At 41.9% G+C, this 14911-nt stretch overlaps 2 protein-coding genes across 4 annotated transcripts in view; both read left to right on the top strand.

The window, feature by feature from the left end:
• The first annotated feature begins 230 nt into the window (after positions 1-230).
• GLE1 (GLE1 RNA export mediator) lies at positions 231-12685 on the top strand. Its single transcript, XM_035555308.2, has 16 exons — positions 231-443; positions 1189-1410; positions 2223-2348; positions 2600-2748; positions 2911-2971; positions 3728-3982; positions 4757-4979; positions 5236-5348; positions 6375-6444; positions 6802-6944; positions 7828-8018; positions 8511-8640; positions 8972-9076; positions 10140-10222; positions 10401-10464; positions 11143-12685. The coding sequence occupies exons 1-16, from the start codon at positions 348-350 to the stop codon at positions 11209-11211; spliced, it is 2100 nt and encodes a 699-aa protein (XP_035411201.1). The 5' UTR covers positions 231-347; the 3' UTR covers positions 11212-12685.
• A 1576-nt stretch (positions 12686-14261) lies between these two features.
• SPTAN1 (spectrin alpha, non-erythrocytic 1) overlaps positions 14262-14911 on the top strand; it is a 50566-nt gene continuing 49916 nt past the window's right edge. For 2 of the 3 annotated variants that reach the window (XM_050714651.1, XM_035554954.2), the window contains exon 1: positions 14381-14464. The gene's annotated coding sequence lies outside the window, so the exon portion shown is untranslated. Of the gene's footprint in view, positions 14465-14911 lie in introns of all 3 variants that reach the window. The other variant, XM_035554953.2, reaches the window with a different exon arrangement.

Raw genomic sequence — 14911 nt, 5'->3', positions numbered from 1 at the left:
AAAACGTGCAAAACCAAGACGTCCAGGGGCATTTTGTCTATGCAGGCGAGTAAAATCCGGACCTTTTCAATGCCTCCGCTGTGGCGGCCTCTCCCCCTGCCTGCAAACCGGAATTACTGCGGTACTTCAGGCTCGTCTCCAGCCCCATCCCCACTGCCCCACCCCACCTCCACCACAGGACCACACAAAATAAGGGCAAAACGCTCAGAACCACCGCCCCCTCAGAGCCCGGCCCCTTCCTCTGTGACGACTGGCCGGGGAGGGGCCCCGCGCCCGGTGGCGCACCGGCAACGGAAGCGGGAGCGGGGCCGGGTTTCGGCCGGGCCGTGGGCAGCGGCAGCGCGGCCATGCAGGCCAGGCAGCTCCGCTGGGAGACGCTGGCGGCTCTGCGCAACTCCAGCAAGGGCCGCCTGAAATATTGCCGCCACTGGCTGCAGGACGAGGTGAGGGCTCGCCGCCCGCCGGCCTCCGTGCTGCCCTCGGGGCTCCCCTGGGAGCCGGAGGGGAGGGGAAGGGGATGGAAGGGGGAGGTCCGGGACCTGGGCTGGCTGCCTGAAGGAGCGGGGAGAAAGGGGTGTGCGGCTGAGCCTCCTGCTGGAGCGGGGAGAAAGGGGTGAAAAGCTGGTGAGGGGTCTGGGACACAAGTCCTGTGTGGAGCGGCTGAGGGAACTGGGGGTGTTTGGTCTGGAGAGGAGGAGGCTTAGGACAAACTTTATTGCTCTCTGCAACTGCCTGAGATGAAGGTGTGGGGAGCTGGGGGTCGGCCTCTTCTCACAGGTAACCAGTGATAGGACAAGAGGGAATGGCCTCAAGTTGTGCCAGGGGAGGTTCAGGTTGGAAATGAGGAGACGTTTCTTCTCAGAAGGAGCAGTCAGGCATTGGGACGAGTTGCCCAGGGAGGTGGTGGAGTCACCGTCCCTGGGGGTGTTCAAGCAAAGGTTGGACGTGGTGCTGAGAGACAGGGTTTAGTGGGTGACATTGGTAGTAGGGTAGTTGGACCAGTTGCTCTTGAAGGTCTATTCCAAGCTTAACGATTCTGTGATTCTGTGAAAGCTGGCAGAAGAAATGGGAAGTGGCATACTGAGCCGCTGTTATGAGGCACCTGCTGACCCATGCAGGTGTTCTCAGTTGTCTTTGTTCATGCTTCCTTGCTGTGCTTCGTGCTCACAACAAGTGTTTTCTCCCAAGGATGTCTTGGAAGGATGCACGTCGCCTCTCATGCTGTCCTCTTATTCTGGCTGGGTCCTGGACAGGATGGCTGGACAGTCAGACCAGGAAATTGCACCCTCCAGAACTTCAACACCTAACAAATACACTCCGTGTACAAATCAGCTACCTCTTAAGAAGGTCGTGTCTGCCAGCCACCAGGGCTCTTCACCACTTTTGTCTACAGTGCTGAGTGAAACAAAGGTAGCTCTCTAATTATAGCCCGAATGTGAGCAGCTATGTGGAAAAAGTATGTTAACTTGCTGCCATAAATTGTCTGACAGAGGTTGGTTTCTGCTCTGTTAATTTGTGGGGAAAAAACATGCTTACTTCCAGCTGTTTGGTTTTTTTTTTTTTAGCATAGCCAGGGGATGATAAAATTGGTAGTAAGAAGATTTTCCTGAAATAACTTTCACAGCAGGCCAAAAGCAAGCTCTTTTTCACCATAACTAAGGAAAATTTATTTGGCGTGATATAGTTACGTGGATTAGTAGCATGGGATTCATCCATGTGGAAGAACATGGTCACAGAGTAGGATCAGGCCTGTTGTAGGAGTCTGTGAGTACTCTCTTAGGCTCTTCTGTCTCTTCTCTGGAGTCTGAATGACTGAGATGTGTTGTGTCTCTTCCTGAAGGATGATTCAAAGTATAAACTGATCTTGGTTTCCTGCGGTGTAACATCTTCAGTGAATGTAGAGAGAACTTGGGGAGTCTGTCTAGCTTTTTTAGGTGATAGTGAGCCCTTGTGAAAGTCCTAGAGGCTATTGGTATCTGCTGCCAATTTTACTGATTGGGAAGAGCAACTATCACAACCTCATGTGGGTGCTGGAAGATGCTCAAAATCGTGAGATTACGCTTCTGTGTTATTTAACTACTCTAAAACTCATGTGTTGGTTGACTCCTTTGTCTGTTTCTCTATGTAATGTGCAGTGTAAGAGACTTGATTTACCTGTTTTCCTCCATGAATTTCTGATACTATATTCAGTCACTGATTCTACTCGTATGCTGACCACGTAGGGAAATAATGGTCTTAGCCTGCTGGAAATGGATCAAGAAGTCCTTCCAACACTCCTTCCATCTAAAGTTACGGAAGTCGAAGGCTGTATTCGGATGTATGAAGAGGTGCACAGGTTGAAAGGAAAGGTAAAATAAATAAATAAATAAATAAATAAGGGGGTGGGGGGCTGAGGTGTATGTGACTCACAGGAGAGCTATATAACTGGAGGTAACAATGCTCAGGTTAAAACAAAAGGGCAGTTGTTTACTGTATAAGGTTTAGGATAACCTCAAGTGGACCACATTGGCTGTCTCTAGGCAATTTCATTTGTATTTTCTTCTGGTGAATTGTGGTGGTTATCACATTGTGGTGCTTCTGGCACCTTTGCAATCTGCAGGAGTGGCTCAGGCAGCGGCAGGAGCAGCAAGAGCAGATGGTGAGGGCAGTGTATGACCTTGCAAGTGAACAACTGAAGCGTTTTGATGAACTGAAGGAGCTAAAGCGGCATCAGGAATTCCAAGATTTGCAAGAAGTGATGGAGAAGAGGTGGGAATAGCTCCAATATCCTTAAAATACTATAGCATCTAACCAAAGTGATGGTTAATTCTTAAAAATGTTTAAAAGTAACTTGTATGTTTGTGTTTGTATTTTCTTGATCATGTCTTTAATAGACCTTTTTTTTTTCCCTTGTGTTTATGTGTATTTTAGCTTAAAGGAAACTCAGGGACAGCAAGAGAAGTTGAAAGAAGAACACCGACACAGAGCAAAGGTCTGAGACTTGTAACAGTTTTCTTTCATAAAAGAGCATGACTACTTGGTAGGAACTGGAAAGACCAATTGATTTATTTGTCTACACATAGTATTCCTGGGGTGAGAACGTATTTTCTGGTGCTGCTGCAGGCACCTGCTGTGTTGTTGTGGAAATTCAGTAAAGGCACATGCGTTACAGGAGCAGAACAGTGGAGTCTTTAACTGAACTAACTTCCATTCAAAGTTTGCTGATGTTCGTGCTTGAACTAGGCTTTGCTCCTGCTATATGATTGGTCAAGGTGTTGTCTTGATGGATAAGGTGTTTTTCTTTAAAGATTAGTTTGTCTTTACTAATTCCATAGAGGTGGGGTCTTGTTTATAAAAATAGCACGTTGTGACGTTCTTAGGCTTATCCATAGAACTTCGTCTGTTAACTCGTTTGAGGAAACTTATATATACTTATTTTATGTCTTAAGATTCAGTCTGAATCTTTTTATTCCTAACTCCATGGCAATCAAACAGTCCTGAGATTCCCTGTGAACCTCTTATTCTCCAGCCCTGAGGCTCCATGGATGCTGTAAGCAGCAAAATTTGTCAGTCGTGCTATTGCAGCTTCTGTAGCACGTCTGTATTCAGAACCACATTCAGACTACAGCTGGTGAAAAATTTTTTGTTTGGTTGTTTTTTCCCCATGTGCAGTTCCTTTCATTAAGCCAGGAGGGACCTGTAAAGCTAGAGTTGCTTAACTCCGTGTCTATTTTCTTTCTCTCCCTAGGTATTAAACCTAAAACTGCGTGAGGCACAGCAGCAGAGGCAGCGTCAGGAGGAGCTGGAGCGTTTGCGTAAGGAAGAAGGCCAGGAAAGACTGCGTCGCCTTTATTCCATCCAAGAGGAAGTGCTACAGCTTAACCAGCAGATTGATCCCAATTACAGACACAAAGACTTGCCAAAAATTGATCTTTCTGCATACAGTAGTCGAGGCAACCAGATCTGTGGGCTGGTGTCAGGACTCATCCGCACCGCTAGTGAGGTAGTGGCTCTAGGGTTGTTCTTAACGGTGCTTCTTCTTCCTTTTAAAGCTTCCTGTAATAGTCTTCAAAGGCAGCTTGTTTTGAGACAGTTAACTAACATGTCACAGAAATGTTTTTAGATGTTTGGCCTATAAAGCAGCTAATTCAAAAGGCAAATTCTCTTCTTTGACACTTTAGCTGTGTGAAAATGGCTTATAAAAATGCATGAGGATTTCTGCAAGAGAGACTGTTATTAAAGTAGTGCAGCTCTTGATGCTGTTAAGTTCCTTCTTGAGGCAACCATGGAAGTGGAGTGGTTCATAAATTATTAAAGAGAAATACTGAATGTGGTAGGGTACTCCTATCTTAGCAAGCCTTTTTGCAGGAGCTGTGTTTCCATGAAAAACACTTTCTCTATGTGAAGGTGAGATACAAACCTTAAAAAATTAAACACTGTAATAACGGTCGTCATCTGTTCCAGTTTGTCACGGGTATCTTCCTGCAAAGGAAGCCATCTAGTCTTTGCATTGGGGTTCCGTTACACTTGTCAAAGTGTGTTATTAATTTTTGTTTCCTAAGATCTTGTGAGATCTAGTCATGGACTAAGATCCCCTTACGGCAAACTTTATGTACAAATAAAGGAGAAAAAGATTTTCACTAAAGAGGGTAAAATGTGTAGTTGTCTCCTGGATAATATGAAAACTAGTGCTTCAATGGCTTCTTGCTCTTACTGTTGGACTACATGTAGTGGAAATAAAGACTGATGTTCTATCGCCTTCTCTATTTCTTGATAGAGAGGTTTCCCTACTCAAGTGGATGTGGCCAATATTGAACGAGCACTGCAGGAAATGCGGGGACTGATATCCAGCATGCAGCAAGAAATCGCTGCAGCTGTGGAAGAAAAAAAGAGGAGAGATGAAGAGAGACGGAAGCAACAAGAGTTACTGAAAAAATCACAGATGAAGGCTCAGAGCGCTGCCCCTGCGCAGCTGCCAGGGGGAAAGCAGACAAAGGAAGGTTGGTTGTTACTCTCCCCCTGCCATTTCCTCCTTATACACTTTCTTATTGTTTTGCCAAATCCTATTTTGGTATCTTATTGTTGCGATGATGTACCTTCTTGTAGCTTTAACTTTTAGCACAACTAACAACATGGTTATAGGACTGCCAGCAGCAAACTATCTGGTGCATAAGCTGACTTAAATCAGGTGTTCTAGATTTTTGGGTCTTTGTTAATCTCCTGATTTTTAACTTTATTTATTTTCTTTTTTATTAGGACATCAAGTTAAGACAGACAAAAGTATTATGCGTTGGTACCAGGAGCTTCAAGATGCTGCAAACCGGTGTGCTGCTTCTTTCAGTGCGATAAGCAACTGCAAAGACAGTGAGGTATGAACAAATGATTAACACTATTGAAGAGGGATTATCTTGATCTCTAGTGGAAGTAGGAGAGCTTTCATAAAAAACATTTCTAGCAGCAGCCCCTGTTAAGTCTGCTCATCCTCACTGTCATAGTAGTAATGAAAAAAATATATTAATCTGTCAAAAAAATCAGGGGCTGTAGAGCAAAATTGTAGCCTACTTTTTAAATTCTGCAGATTACTTATTTTCTGCAGTTTTAACAATCTGGATTGGACTGCTATAGAGTATTAAAAGACAATGCTGTATGCTGCTTCTAATGAATTACTTTTCACGCTTGCTTTTGTCATTTTTATGTATCATTCATTCTTCATGAGATTTTTGCCTGTTGATTTAATGAGTACTTTACATCTTAGTATGACTCAAACCTTGAGACAGAAAAATGTTAAACAGTGGGTTCTGAACATTTACGTTACTTTATTTTTTTCTAATGTTTCTCAGTTATATTCATTTATCATATAGTCTGCAGCAGAATAACCTTTACTCATTTAAGTCTTGAACATCGATTCAAAATGCAAATGAAACAAAACCTGTTAGATGCTGCCCATTCTGTCTTTTCGTCCCAGTACGTTATGTGCATCTGAAAATCCAATAGATGTGTCCTGAGGCAAAACTAACCTACTTGTCTACTGTTGGCCTTCTGGGGGTGTCTTCAGCTCTTAAAGATAGTGGATGCAGGAACCTGGCATCTTGCTGTCTCAGGAAGCGTTTTTTACTTATTCTGTTGCTGGTCTTCTAGGTACATATAACTGTTAAATTAAATGCTAGCTATTCTGGAAATAAATATTCTGACCTCGGTTCCGTGAGATTAGGTTGCGTAGTATTTTCAGTGGATTTAATTCAGCTAAAGATGAGTTAGGATTTAGGGCTGAATTCTTACTTTCAGAATTTGGACCATAAGGTATATATTGCATCAGTGAAACTCTGCCTTTCAGCCTTGATCAATTCTCTTGCCTTTAAAGTTTTTTTTAAATGTTTTTTGTTGTTGTTTCGCAGGTTAAGAAGACAAAAATGGACTTGCAGAAAGCAGCTACGATCCCTGTTAGCCAGATCTCTAGCATAGCAGGTCAGGAAAACACAAAGAGCTCAATCCAACTGTAATGCCGTTTACTGTAAAGATTTTAGTAGAACACAGTGTATCCAAGGTTTCTGTAATTACCCTTACAGAAGAGAGCTGGTGTAGGAAGAGGCCAAATCTTTGTAGAACAGTGCTTGCTTTTGTTTTTAGAGTCTGTTGCCTCCCTGAGAAGCCTCTTGCTTCATCGTAATTCAGTTTCTTTAATCAGATGTAGCAAATGAGCAGTTGGAGGCGTCTTGCCCTTTAGGGTGTGGGTCTAGTTTTTGTGCAGTTGATGTGATCTTTTTAAGGCTTGTCTGCTTTTTCCTAACCTTCTGTCTCCATACATTCCTGATATATTTACAGGCTCTCAGCTGAGAGAGATATTTGACAGGATCAATAACCTACTCTCTGGAAAGTCTGTTCGGAGTGGAGGGCGAAATGTATCAGTGACTCAGCATCCACAGGGTCTGGATTTTGTTTATTACAAACTTGCAGAGAAATTTGTGGTGAGAAACTCTTCTCTTTGTTGGGGTGGCAAAGGTAGCTGGTGCTTTAGGAAGCTCTTTTGGGTATTGTCCTCCCTCTTCAACAAACAAAATTACTAGGCATGTGTTAATGTTCATATTGATTAGAGAAAGTGCTTTACGAGTTAAAAAACCACAACAAAACAAAGAAGGAACTTTGTTTCTCTTTTCTTGTCTCTCCCTCCACTGTTTTATCTTTTCTAAGAGGAATTATTATTTTAAATTCCATACTTACATGCTGCATAATCTTAACTAGTTTGATATAATAATAGTGGAAAAAAGATTGGTAGTTATTTATGATCTATGACAAAACTGTACATATGCTCAAAAACCTACATCTTGGCAGAATTGGAGGAAAAAGAAGAAAGCTCACAAGAGTCAAGCTTCTGTCCCTGCTGTGCAGTTAGCACCTCCCAAAAATGATGTATCATTGTTTCAGTTGCTTTTTGAAGTTGGCAGTGTTTTTTTTCCTATTCTTTATTTGGTGAATTTGGGTTGTTTGAAACTTTAATTTGTCAGTGCAGAGACAAAATACATGCAAAAAAAAATTTCCCTTGGAGTAAAACTGTGACTGAATTTGTAAACATTAGAATATGGTTGTTTGGAGTAAAAATATCTGTGCAGCCTTGCACTTTGTGCCTGAAGATGCTAACTCCTTTTTTGTGTCCTGAGCCAAGTTTGTCATAGTCTGTGGGAGCTGACGACACAGGGCCTTATCAGCTTTTTTGTGGGTGGCTACAATAGTCATAGACACATTAGTAGAGGCTAATTACAACAGAGGAGAGGGAACAAAACGATATTTTCAAATTGTTGTCTGAGAAATGTCTTGGAGGGGTGGGAACAGACTTTTCTTTCCCCGTTCCAGAGTCAAGGAGAAGAAGAAGTAGCTTCTCATCGTGAGGCAGCTTTTCCAATTGCAGCGGTGGCATCAGGAATCTGGGAAATACACCCTCAATTCGGAGATCTCTTTTTAGCTCATCTACACAAAAAGTGCCCATATTCTGTGCCATTCTACCCTGCCTTCAAAGAGGGGACTTCTATGGAAGAGTATAAGAGGTAAATTTATTACTGGAGTTCTTCAGCATGCACTCAACAAGGGCTAGGACTGTATTCTTGTGAGTGAACTCTGCTTTTCCCCATCTCTACTTAGGCACTGTGACGTGCTTGCATAGAATCTGGAGGTTTACCCACAAGCGTGCAGTTCCCCTGATTCTGCACACCTGGAGAACGTTTTTCAGAACCTCTGGAAATGTTTTTAGGGATAATGGATGCTCTTTTGCTGCTTCTTCCTTGTTCTTCTCAAAGAACAGTTGATAGCCGTAGCTGGATTTGACCTGAAATATCCAGTACAGAACCTGAAGCTTTTGTGTGGTGCAAAATAGTGGAATATATGATCCAGAATGTAATGATCAGACTTTGCAATAATTCTTACATGGTTTTGGATTATCCTTTTTCTCAGTACATTTGACTTAAAGTAAATTGAGAAGTGCAGGGACTCGTGTGAATGTGTTTTGCTGTCCTAATACTGGAACATCTTCTCATACTTAGGATGCTTGGATATCAAGTTAAGGATTCTAAGATCGAAGAGCAAGATCATTTTCTTAAACGGATGTCAGGAATGATTCGTCTTTACGCTGCTATCATTCAGCTCCGGTGGCCTTATGGAAACAGACAAGGGGTATACGTATATGATGTTATAATTAGAACTCCATTAGTATCCCAAGACTCTACTAAATGTATTATAAACTTGATTTGCAGCTGAACCTAAACCAACTCATAATATTTGAAGAGAGATGGTCATAACCATACCAAACAAGGCAATGCAAAGTACTTTGTATCATAGACCTTTACTTACTTTCTTGGTATTTTCATAACGGTCAGGTTGGATGTAAGGCTATTGTAAAATAACTTTATAAAAGTGAAAAGAAGTCTGAAGACTGTCTGTTTTGATAATAGCACTTTGCATATTGTAAAACAAGTGGTGGTTAGTTTTTTCTATTGTTTTATAGACACATCCTCATGGGCTGAGTTATGGATGGCGCTGGCTTGCTCATATGTTGAATATGGAGCCTCTGGCAGATGTGACAGCTACACTTCTTTTCGATTTTCTGGAGGTCAGTGATGCATGAGCCTACTTAGCAGTAGCAAAACACTGGAAAATGACAAACATTTTTTTTTTCCTTTTTTTCTTTTCCTTTTTTTTTTTTTAATAAAAAAGTCATTGCTTTTTGAGACAAGACAGTAAATTGGTGAATTGGTGGTTAAAGGGATCTAAACTGGTGACACTGTAGTGTCTGAAGGGATTACTGACTGAGGTGAGGTTTGTTATGCTTTTTAAGAACAGTTTTTTTAACTTGTCCATTTTCCTTCAGAAGGGAAGATGAATAATTCCACATTCTTGCTAATACAGCCTTAGAGTTGAATGATTTAAAAAATTGGTTTACCTAGACCGCATGCAACTTCTGTTGTTATATTTTCCTTTAAAAAAAACAACAGGAACCTTAAAAAAATAGTTGCATGCTCCTGTAAGAATAAGGTTTGCTAGTCACTTGGCGCCAATTCATACAATACAATGCAGAACGTAAGGTCCTGTGTCCTTTCCAGATGAATTACTTCATAAGACAGGATGGATTTTTCAGGTTGGAAAGGAGAGAGTCTTATGTATATTAATCCATATCCCAGGATACATAGATATCCTAAATAAGAGCCAAAGCTGAAGGCTGGAGTCAAGGGAGATGCATTATCAAACAGAAGCAGCTTTTGTGCTTATTAAATGCCTTCTAAAGAATGTAAAAAGAGAATAAATTATAAAGCAAAATACACCAGAGGCATTCTGTAAACTGGCTATATGAATAAAATTGATAAGTACATACTGCACTAATCAAGGTTGGTAAATGACCACAGTATACATTAGCAAATGGTATTAGGGAAGGCTGTTCATTTTTGGGGGAGGCTGGAGTGAGAGGAATTACAACATCAAATTGGTATTAGTGATGACCACCCAGTCAACAATGAGAAAAGGTGATTGTGCTGGCAGTAGGGCAATCTAGAACCTTTGCTTGTTTTAGTGTAGGTATAGGTATCTATCTTAATGTCTGAATTAAATATTCAGTGATCGATATTGAACAGGTTCATTGAAAGTGTTATGCTATTCTGAGACCCGATTCTATACCATAGGTATGTGGTAACGCTCTCATGAAACAGTATCAGGTTCAGTTCTGGAAAATGATATTGCTGATCAGAGAAGACTACTTCCCAAGGTATGATATTTGTTTTTAGGAATGTGAAATAATCCTTGTTCGTACTTTTTGGGTGTTTGGTGTTTGCTCTTAAAAGACTCTTCCACCTTTTCCTATCTCTGACATTCACCTCCCTATCCACTTGCAAATAAAACTCAACTTTCTAAATAGATTTTGAGACATGCTGTTCTTTCTGCAGGATTGAAGCAATTACCAGCTCTGGACAGATGGGCTCTTTAATGCGTTTCAAGCAATTCTTGGAGGTAAAGCAATTTTTTTCAGTTTTAGAGTGACTTTTTCCTCCACTCCATTCAATATATGCATCATTCCAGTATTGATGCTGGCGCTGCTTGCCACACCCTTGATAGTCCGGACCTGTAACTATGATGTAACCTGTCTTTCACTTACTGAATTGTCTTAATGATAGTTACAACGTCAAACATCTTGCTTCTTTCTTACCTCACATCTGTTTTTCTCAGTGGAAAATTATTTTGGTTATAGTTGATGTTCAGTGAGACTAGTTGCAGTGAGAGGAGATACAGGGGCTGAGAACGATTCTGCTGAGTCATTTCTGTAACAGCTCATTTTCATCAGTGGGTTGCTTACTTTTTATGTTGTCCTGATTAGATTATGAGGAAGGAGACATTTTGAGCTGCTCTTTGTAGCGTCTCATTAGCATTGTATTTTGTGTATGTATTTTTTAGAGAAAACTTGCAGAACTGTTGAATACTTTGTGTTGTGAATGTTGTCTTAAACTAGAACTATCATATTTTAATATCATAGTTTGTACTTTAATTTCAAAACAAATTTTGATACTTTGTTAGCAATGCTTTGAATGTGTGCAGTAAGAGCAATCAAAATCCCTGAGAAGAGATGGCAAACGAAGATACCCATTTCTTTTTCCTTTTTTTTTTTTTTTGTTGTTGTCTCCTCTTCACTAGGAATGTTTACAGAAGAAGGAAATCCCATTACCAAAGGGCTTTCTGCAGTCTTCCTTTTGGAGGTCATAAATCAGCATATACTTCTTCCTCTCTGGATGTCAGTGCTTTCAGACCTGGCTTCCTGTTTACATATAGAGGCAAAACAAATTCATTTTGTATTTGGGTGGATGAAGAGATTACACTTTAACACACGGTTTGAATATAATTCAGTAAGTTTTGTGTTGCGTAGAACAAAATATGGTTTAATTTTTTGGAAATGGATAAAGCTGTTCTGTATTTTGGATTTTTATAGGTTTTTATATAGTAGATTATGGAAAACTGAGAATTTTTCCTTGATATGTTTAAACGTGGAAGGTAGTTTACATACAGTATTCTGATAACTTCTGGATTTCACTAGAAACACTTGGACTGAAAATTTGCTCAGTGCTGTTCTATTCGCGGAAGTGAAAATACCTCAAAGCTTTACGAAGTCTTAACAAAGTAATCAGTCTCAGAAACCTACTGGTGAAACTTTATTTTTGTTATTTATTATGTCAAGCTTTTGTAATTCACTTCCCGTTGTGTTGACATACTTGCGTCCTGTTTGTGGCAACAACATTTAAAACTACTGAGAGACTGGTAAAAGGTACTTGGCCTAGCATCGTGAACGTTTCTCTCTGTTGAATGTAACTTTGCTCCAAGAGGCAGTGTTCTTGATCTAAGAGAGGTAGACTCACTGTTTTAAAAACTTTGTGTGGATAGTAACTTTATGGAGAAAAAGCTGAGTTCCTGAAACTACAGAAATTCTGTGTCCACTATCCATTAAGTGGATGAAAGCTAATAATTTTATTAAAAAAATAATAACAGTGAAACAGTGCATTCATTTGAACACTTTGGCTGATGTTCTGTCATCATTTGAGGGGGAAATGGTATGCTTGAGTTACCTATGGTGCATTGAATTATATTTTATAATGACCATTTTATATAAATATATTTCTTTTTAATGTTATGCTATTTTTATGTATAAAGTACTGTAATACTTTTATACCAATGGTGGATTATTCTGAGAATAGTTCATTCTAGAAATCTGTTTAAGTTTAATATTAAAGTGTGATTCTTTTTTTCCTCTTTAGTCTGATGCGGCTTGTTCTTTTTTCTGTAGTTATTGGAGAATACATAGTACGGGGGATCAGGGTGGTGGGAGATTTGTTTGATGGGTATTGCACTGTTCTTGAACTATTTTGGTAGTCTCCAAGATGAGAAAATCTGCTGCAGAGTTCTAGAAAGTAGTACGTGATTTTTTTCAAAAGACTGTTACAAGTTAAAATTATTATTTTTACCAGATTGTTTTTTAATAATTCTAAAGGTTTCACATTTTGAAGCTGTAGAATGTGGAATTGAGGAGGCCATGTGACAATCTGAATTTGAGTTTATTTTATTTTTTTTTACATAGCCCTCCAACTTTCTGAGAAAAGATTGTAACGTATATACTATGGTACTTAGGCTTTTAAAACCTTGAACTTTGACTTTAAAATTGACTGGTAATAAACTAAATTTGTATTTGGTGTATAAATTTTGTAAAGTGACACTGGAATTCATTAGATTAACATTACTGGTGATTGTTCTGGTATGCTGGAAATCTTCTTCCAGTATCCTTTAACAGGTAAGTACTACAACTTTCATTAGTATACTTGAAAATGCTTAGTTTTTTTTTATATGGAGAGTGGAGATGTTATGAGTACATCTTGCATATCTGCAATTACGTTGGAGACTCACTTTATCAAGATAGTAATGGGTCATGTCTGTTAGAAACAATTATCTGCCTGTGCCAAAACACAAGGGGTGATTTGGTGGTATGTACAAGATACAGAATCTTTCCTCGTTTTGGTTGACAGGTACTGGGGTTTACTAATTATTTTTTTTTTGGGGGGGGGGGGAATATAAGTACCTGTTTTCATTAATAACAAATATGGTATCCCTTTCTACCTCAGTAAAGGGCATCCAGATATTTATATGCTATTTCAAAAACATTAATAAGAATTTTTAATTGAATGGGTGCTCTTCTAAATAACTAATAAATCAATATTTATTTTTAGATGTAGCTTATGGTTGCATCTACTGCTTGAGCTGGTGCTTCACTTGTATCATGCTGTTCTGGTTTTTGTTATTTTAGCAGCTTCGAATGTTAGCCATTTGGTGTTAAGTTGTGGTGCAAATAAGGTCCTCCGCATATATTAAAATGGCACCACATACATATTCATATCAAACATAAGTGAGAGCATCTCATATGTGAAAATACTGCGTGCTCAGGACCAGATGCGTTAAAATTGCTGTGAGTCATACTCTTCCTTAGAGACAATAGTTGGAGGCAGTCCTACGGCTTCTGATGCAAGATCAGTGCCAGGGTGCTTTTTCCATTTAAGTCCTTTAATAAAAGAAAGCGTTATTAACTCCAAAATCACTAAAAGCTGCTTGCTGTGTTGGTCCTATGAAGTTCTGTTTTTACTAGGCCTCTAAAAAAGAGATTTGGGTAAACCTTATTTGCCGTGTCTATTTAAAACATCTCTTTTATGCAAAAGGCTCGTTTTCCTTTGAATTTATGCATCGGCTTTTTAAAAATAGATGATTTTTGACAACCGTGTGCACCCTTTTGATATTCTGCCCTTGTCGAGCTTGTGATTCTGACATTGCGGGCTACTTCAAAAAGCCTTAACCATGTCTATGTTGTGTATATATATACATATATATTTAATAATGGAAAGCTGCTGAGGCTGCTGCTTGCAGTCGGGCCTATCGATTGAATTTTCACAATCTACAGCAGCTCTGCGGTGAGAGCAGGGACTTGGCCCCTGCGGGGACCGAAAAGGGGGGCAGAAGACCCCACTGCTGCGCTAATTAAAATGATTTCCAATGTCACTTGTTGTTTTTGTTTTTATTTTTATTTTGAACGTTTGCCATGGCTTGGGGAAAGGAGGGCTGAAGGGCCACCACACGGCCTTCGCCCTCAGGCACCCTGCCCCGCCCCTCGGCGCTTTCCGGAGCCCCTCGGCAATTTCCGGAGCCCCTCGTCACTGTCCGGAGCCCCTCGGCTCACTCCGTTCCTCCCCGCATGCGCACTCCCTCTGTTCTACGGCGCTCGAGTGGGTGGGGCCGTCCCCTCCTCCCCCCCTCCCTCCGATTCTTTCCGAAGCCCTTCGGCCCTTTCCGCGGGCCGGCCGCCCGTTCTGCGGCGCTGACGTCACCTCCGCGCTCTATAAAAGGGCCGGCGCGGGCGGCGCGCGGCGGCCGTAGCGGCGGAGGGGAGGCGGCGGCGGGACGGGGACGGGAGCTGCGCACCGACCCGGTGAGGCTGCGGCTGGGCGCCGCGCTCGCCTTCTTCCCACCTCCCTTGGGTAAACCGGGCCGCCGCCCCGTCACGCCCCGCTCCGCCGCTGCGGAGACAGGTGTACGGGTGCGCTGCGGCCGGGACTCGCCCCTCACGGCGGTTTCCTATAGCGCCCGGGGGGGTGGGGGGAGCTCGCCCCTGAGGGGAAAGGACGGGAACCCTCCTCCTGGTGAGGGGCTGCAGCCCCGGGGCGAGGCGCGGATAAAGGGCAGGCGGGCGGGGAGCGCCGGGATCCGCCCTGGGCAGCCTCGGGCGGCGGCAGGAATTTCGGCCGGCGCCCCGGGGTGGGTAACGGGGGGACAGCCCCCGGCCGCTCCCGGCTCCTGAGGAGAAAGCCGGCGGGGCCGGGGCACCGGCAATGGCTTCCTCGAGCCGGCCGGCCCTGCCCAAGGTCAGCGTGAGGGG

The sequence above is a fragment of the Cygnus atratus genome, chromosome 19 (genome assembly GCF_013377495.2).
Source record: "Cygnus atratus isolate AKBS03 ecotype Queensland, Australia chromosome 19, CAtr_DNAZoo_HiC_assembly, whole genome shotgun sequence".
Classification (NCBI taxonomy): Eukaryota; Metazoa; Chordata; class Aves; order Anseriformes; family Anatidae; genus Cygnus; species Cygnus atratus.
This window is presented reverse-complemented; position numbering and strand designations above follow the sequence as displayed.

Excerpts from the sequence above, each read along its gene's own strand:
- GLE1 (XM_035555308.2), top strand. The coding sequence starts at position 348 with ATGCAGGCCAGGCAGCTCCGCTGGGAGACGCTGGCGGCTCTGCGCAAC. Across the intron at positions 6,445-6,801 it reads CCAGATCTCTAGCATAGCAG|GCTCTCAGCTGAGAGAGATA; the intron begins GTCAGGAAAACA and ends ATATATTTACAG. Across the intron at positions 10,465-11,142 it reads GTTTCAAGCAATTCTTGGAG|GAATGTTTACAGAAGAAGGA; the intron begins GTAAAGCAATTT and ends CCTCTTCACTAG.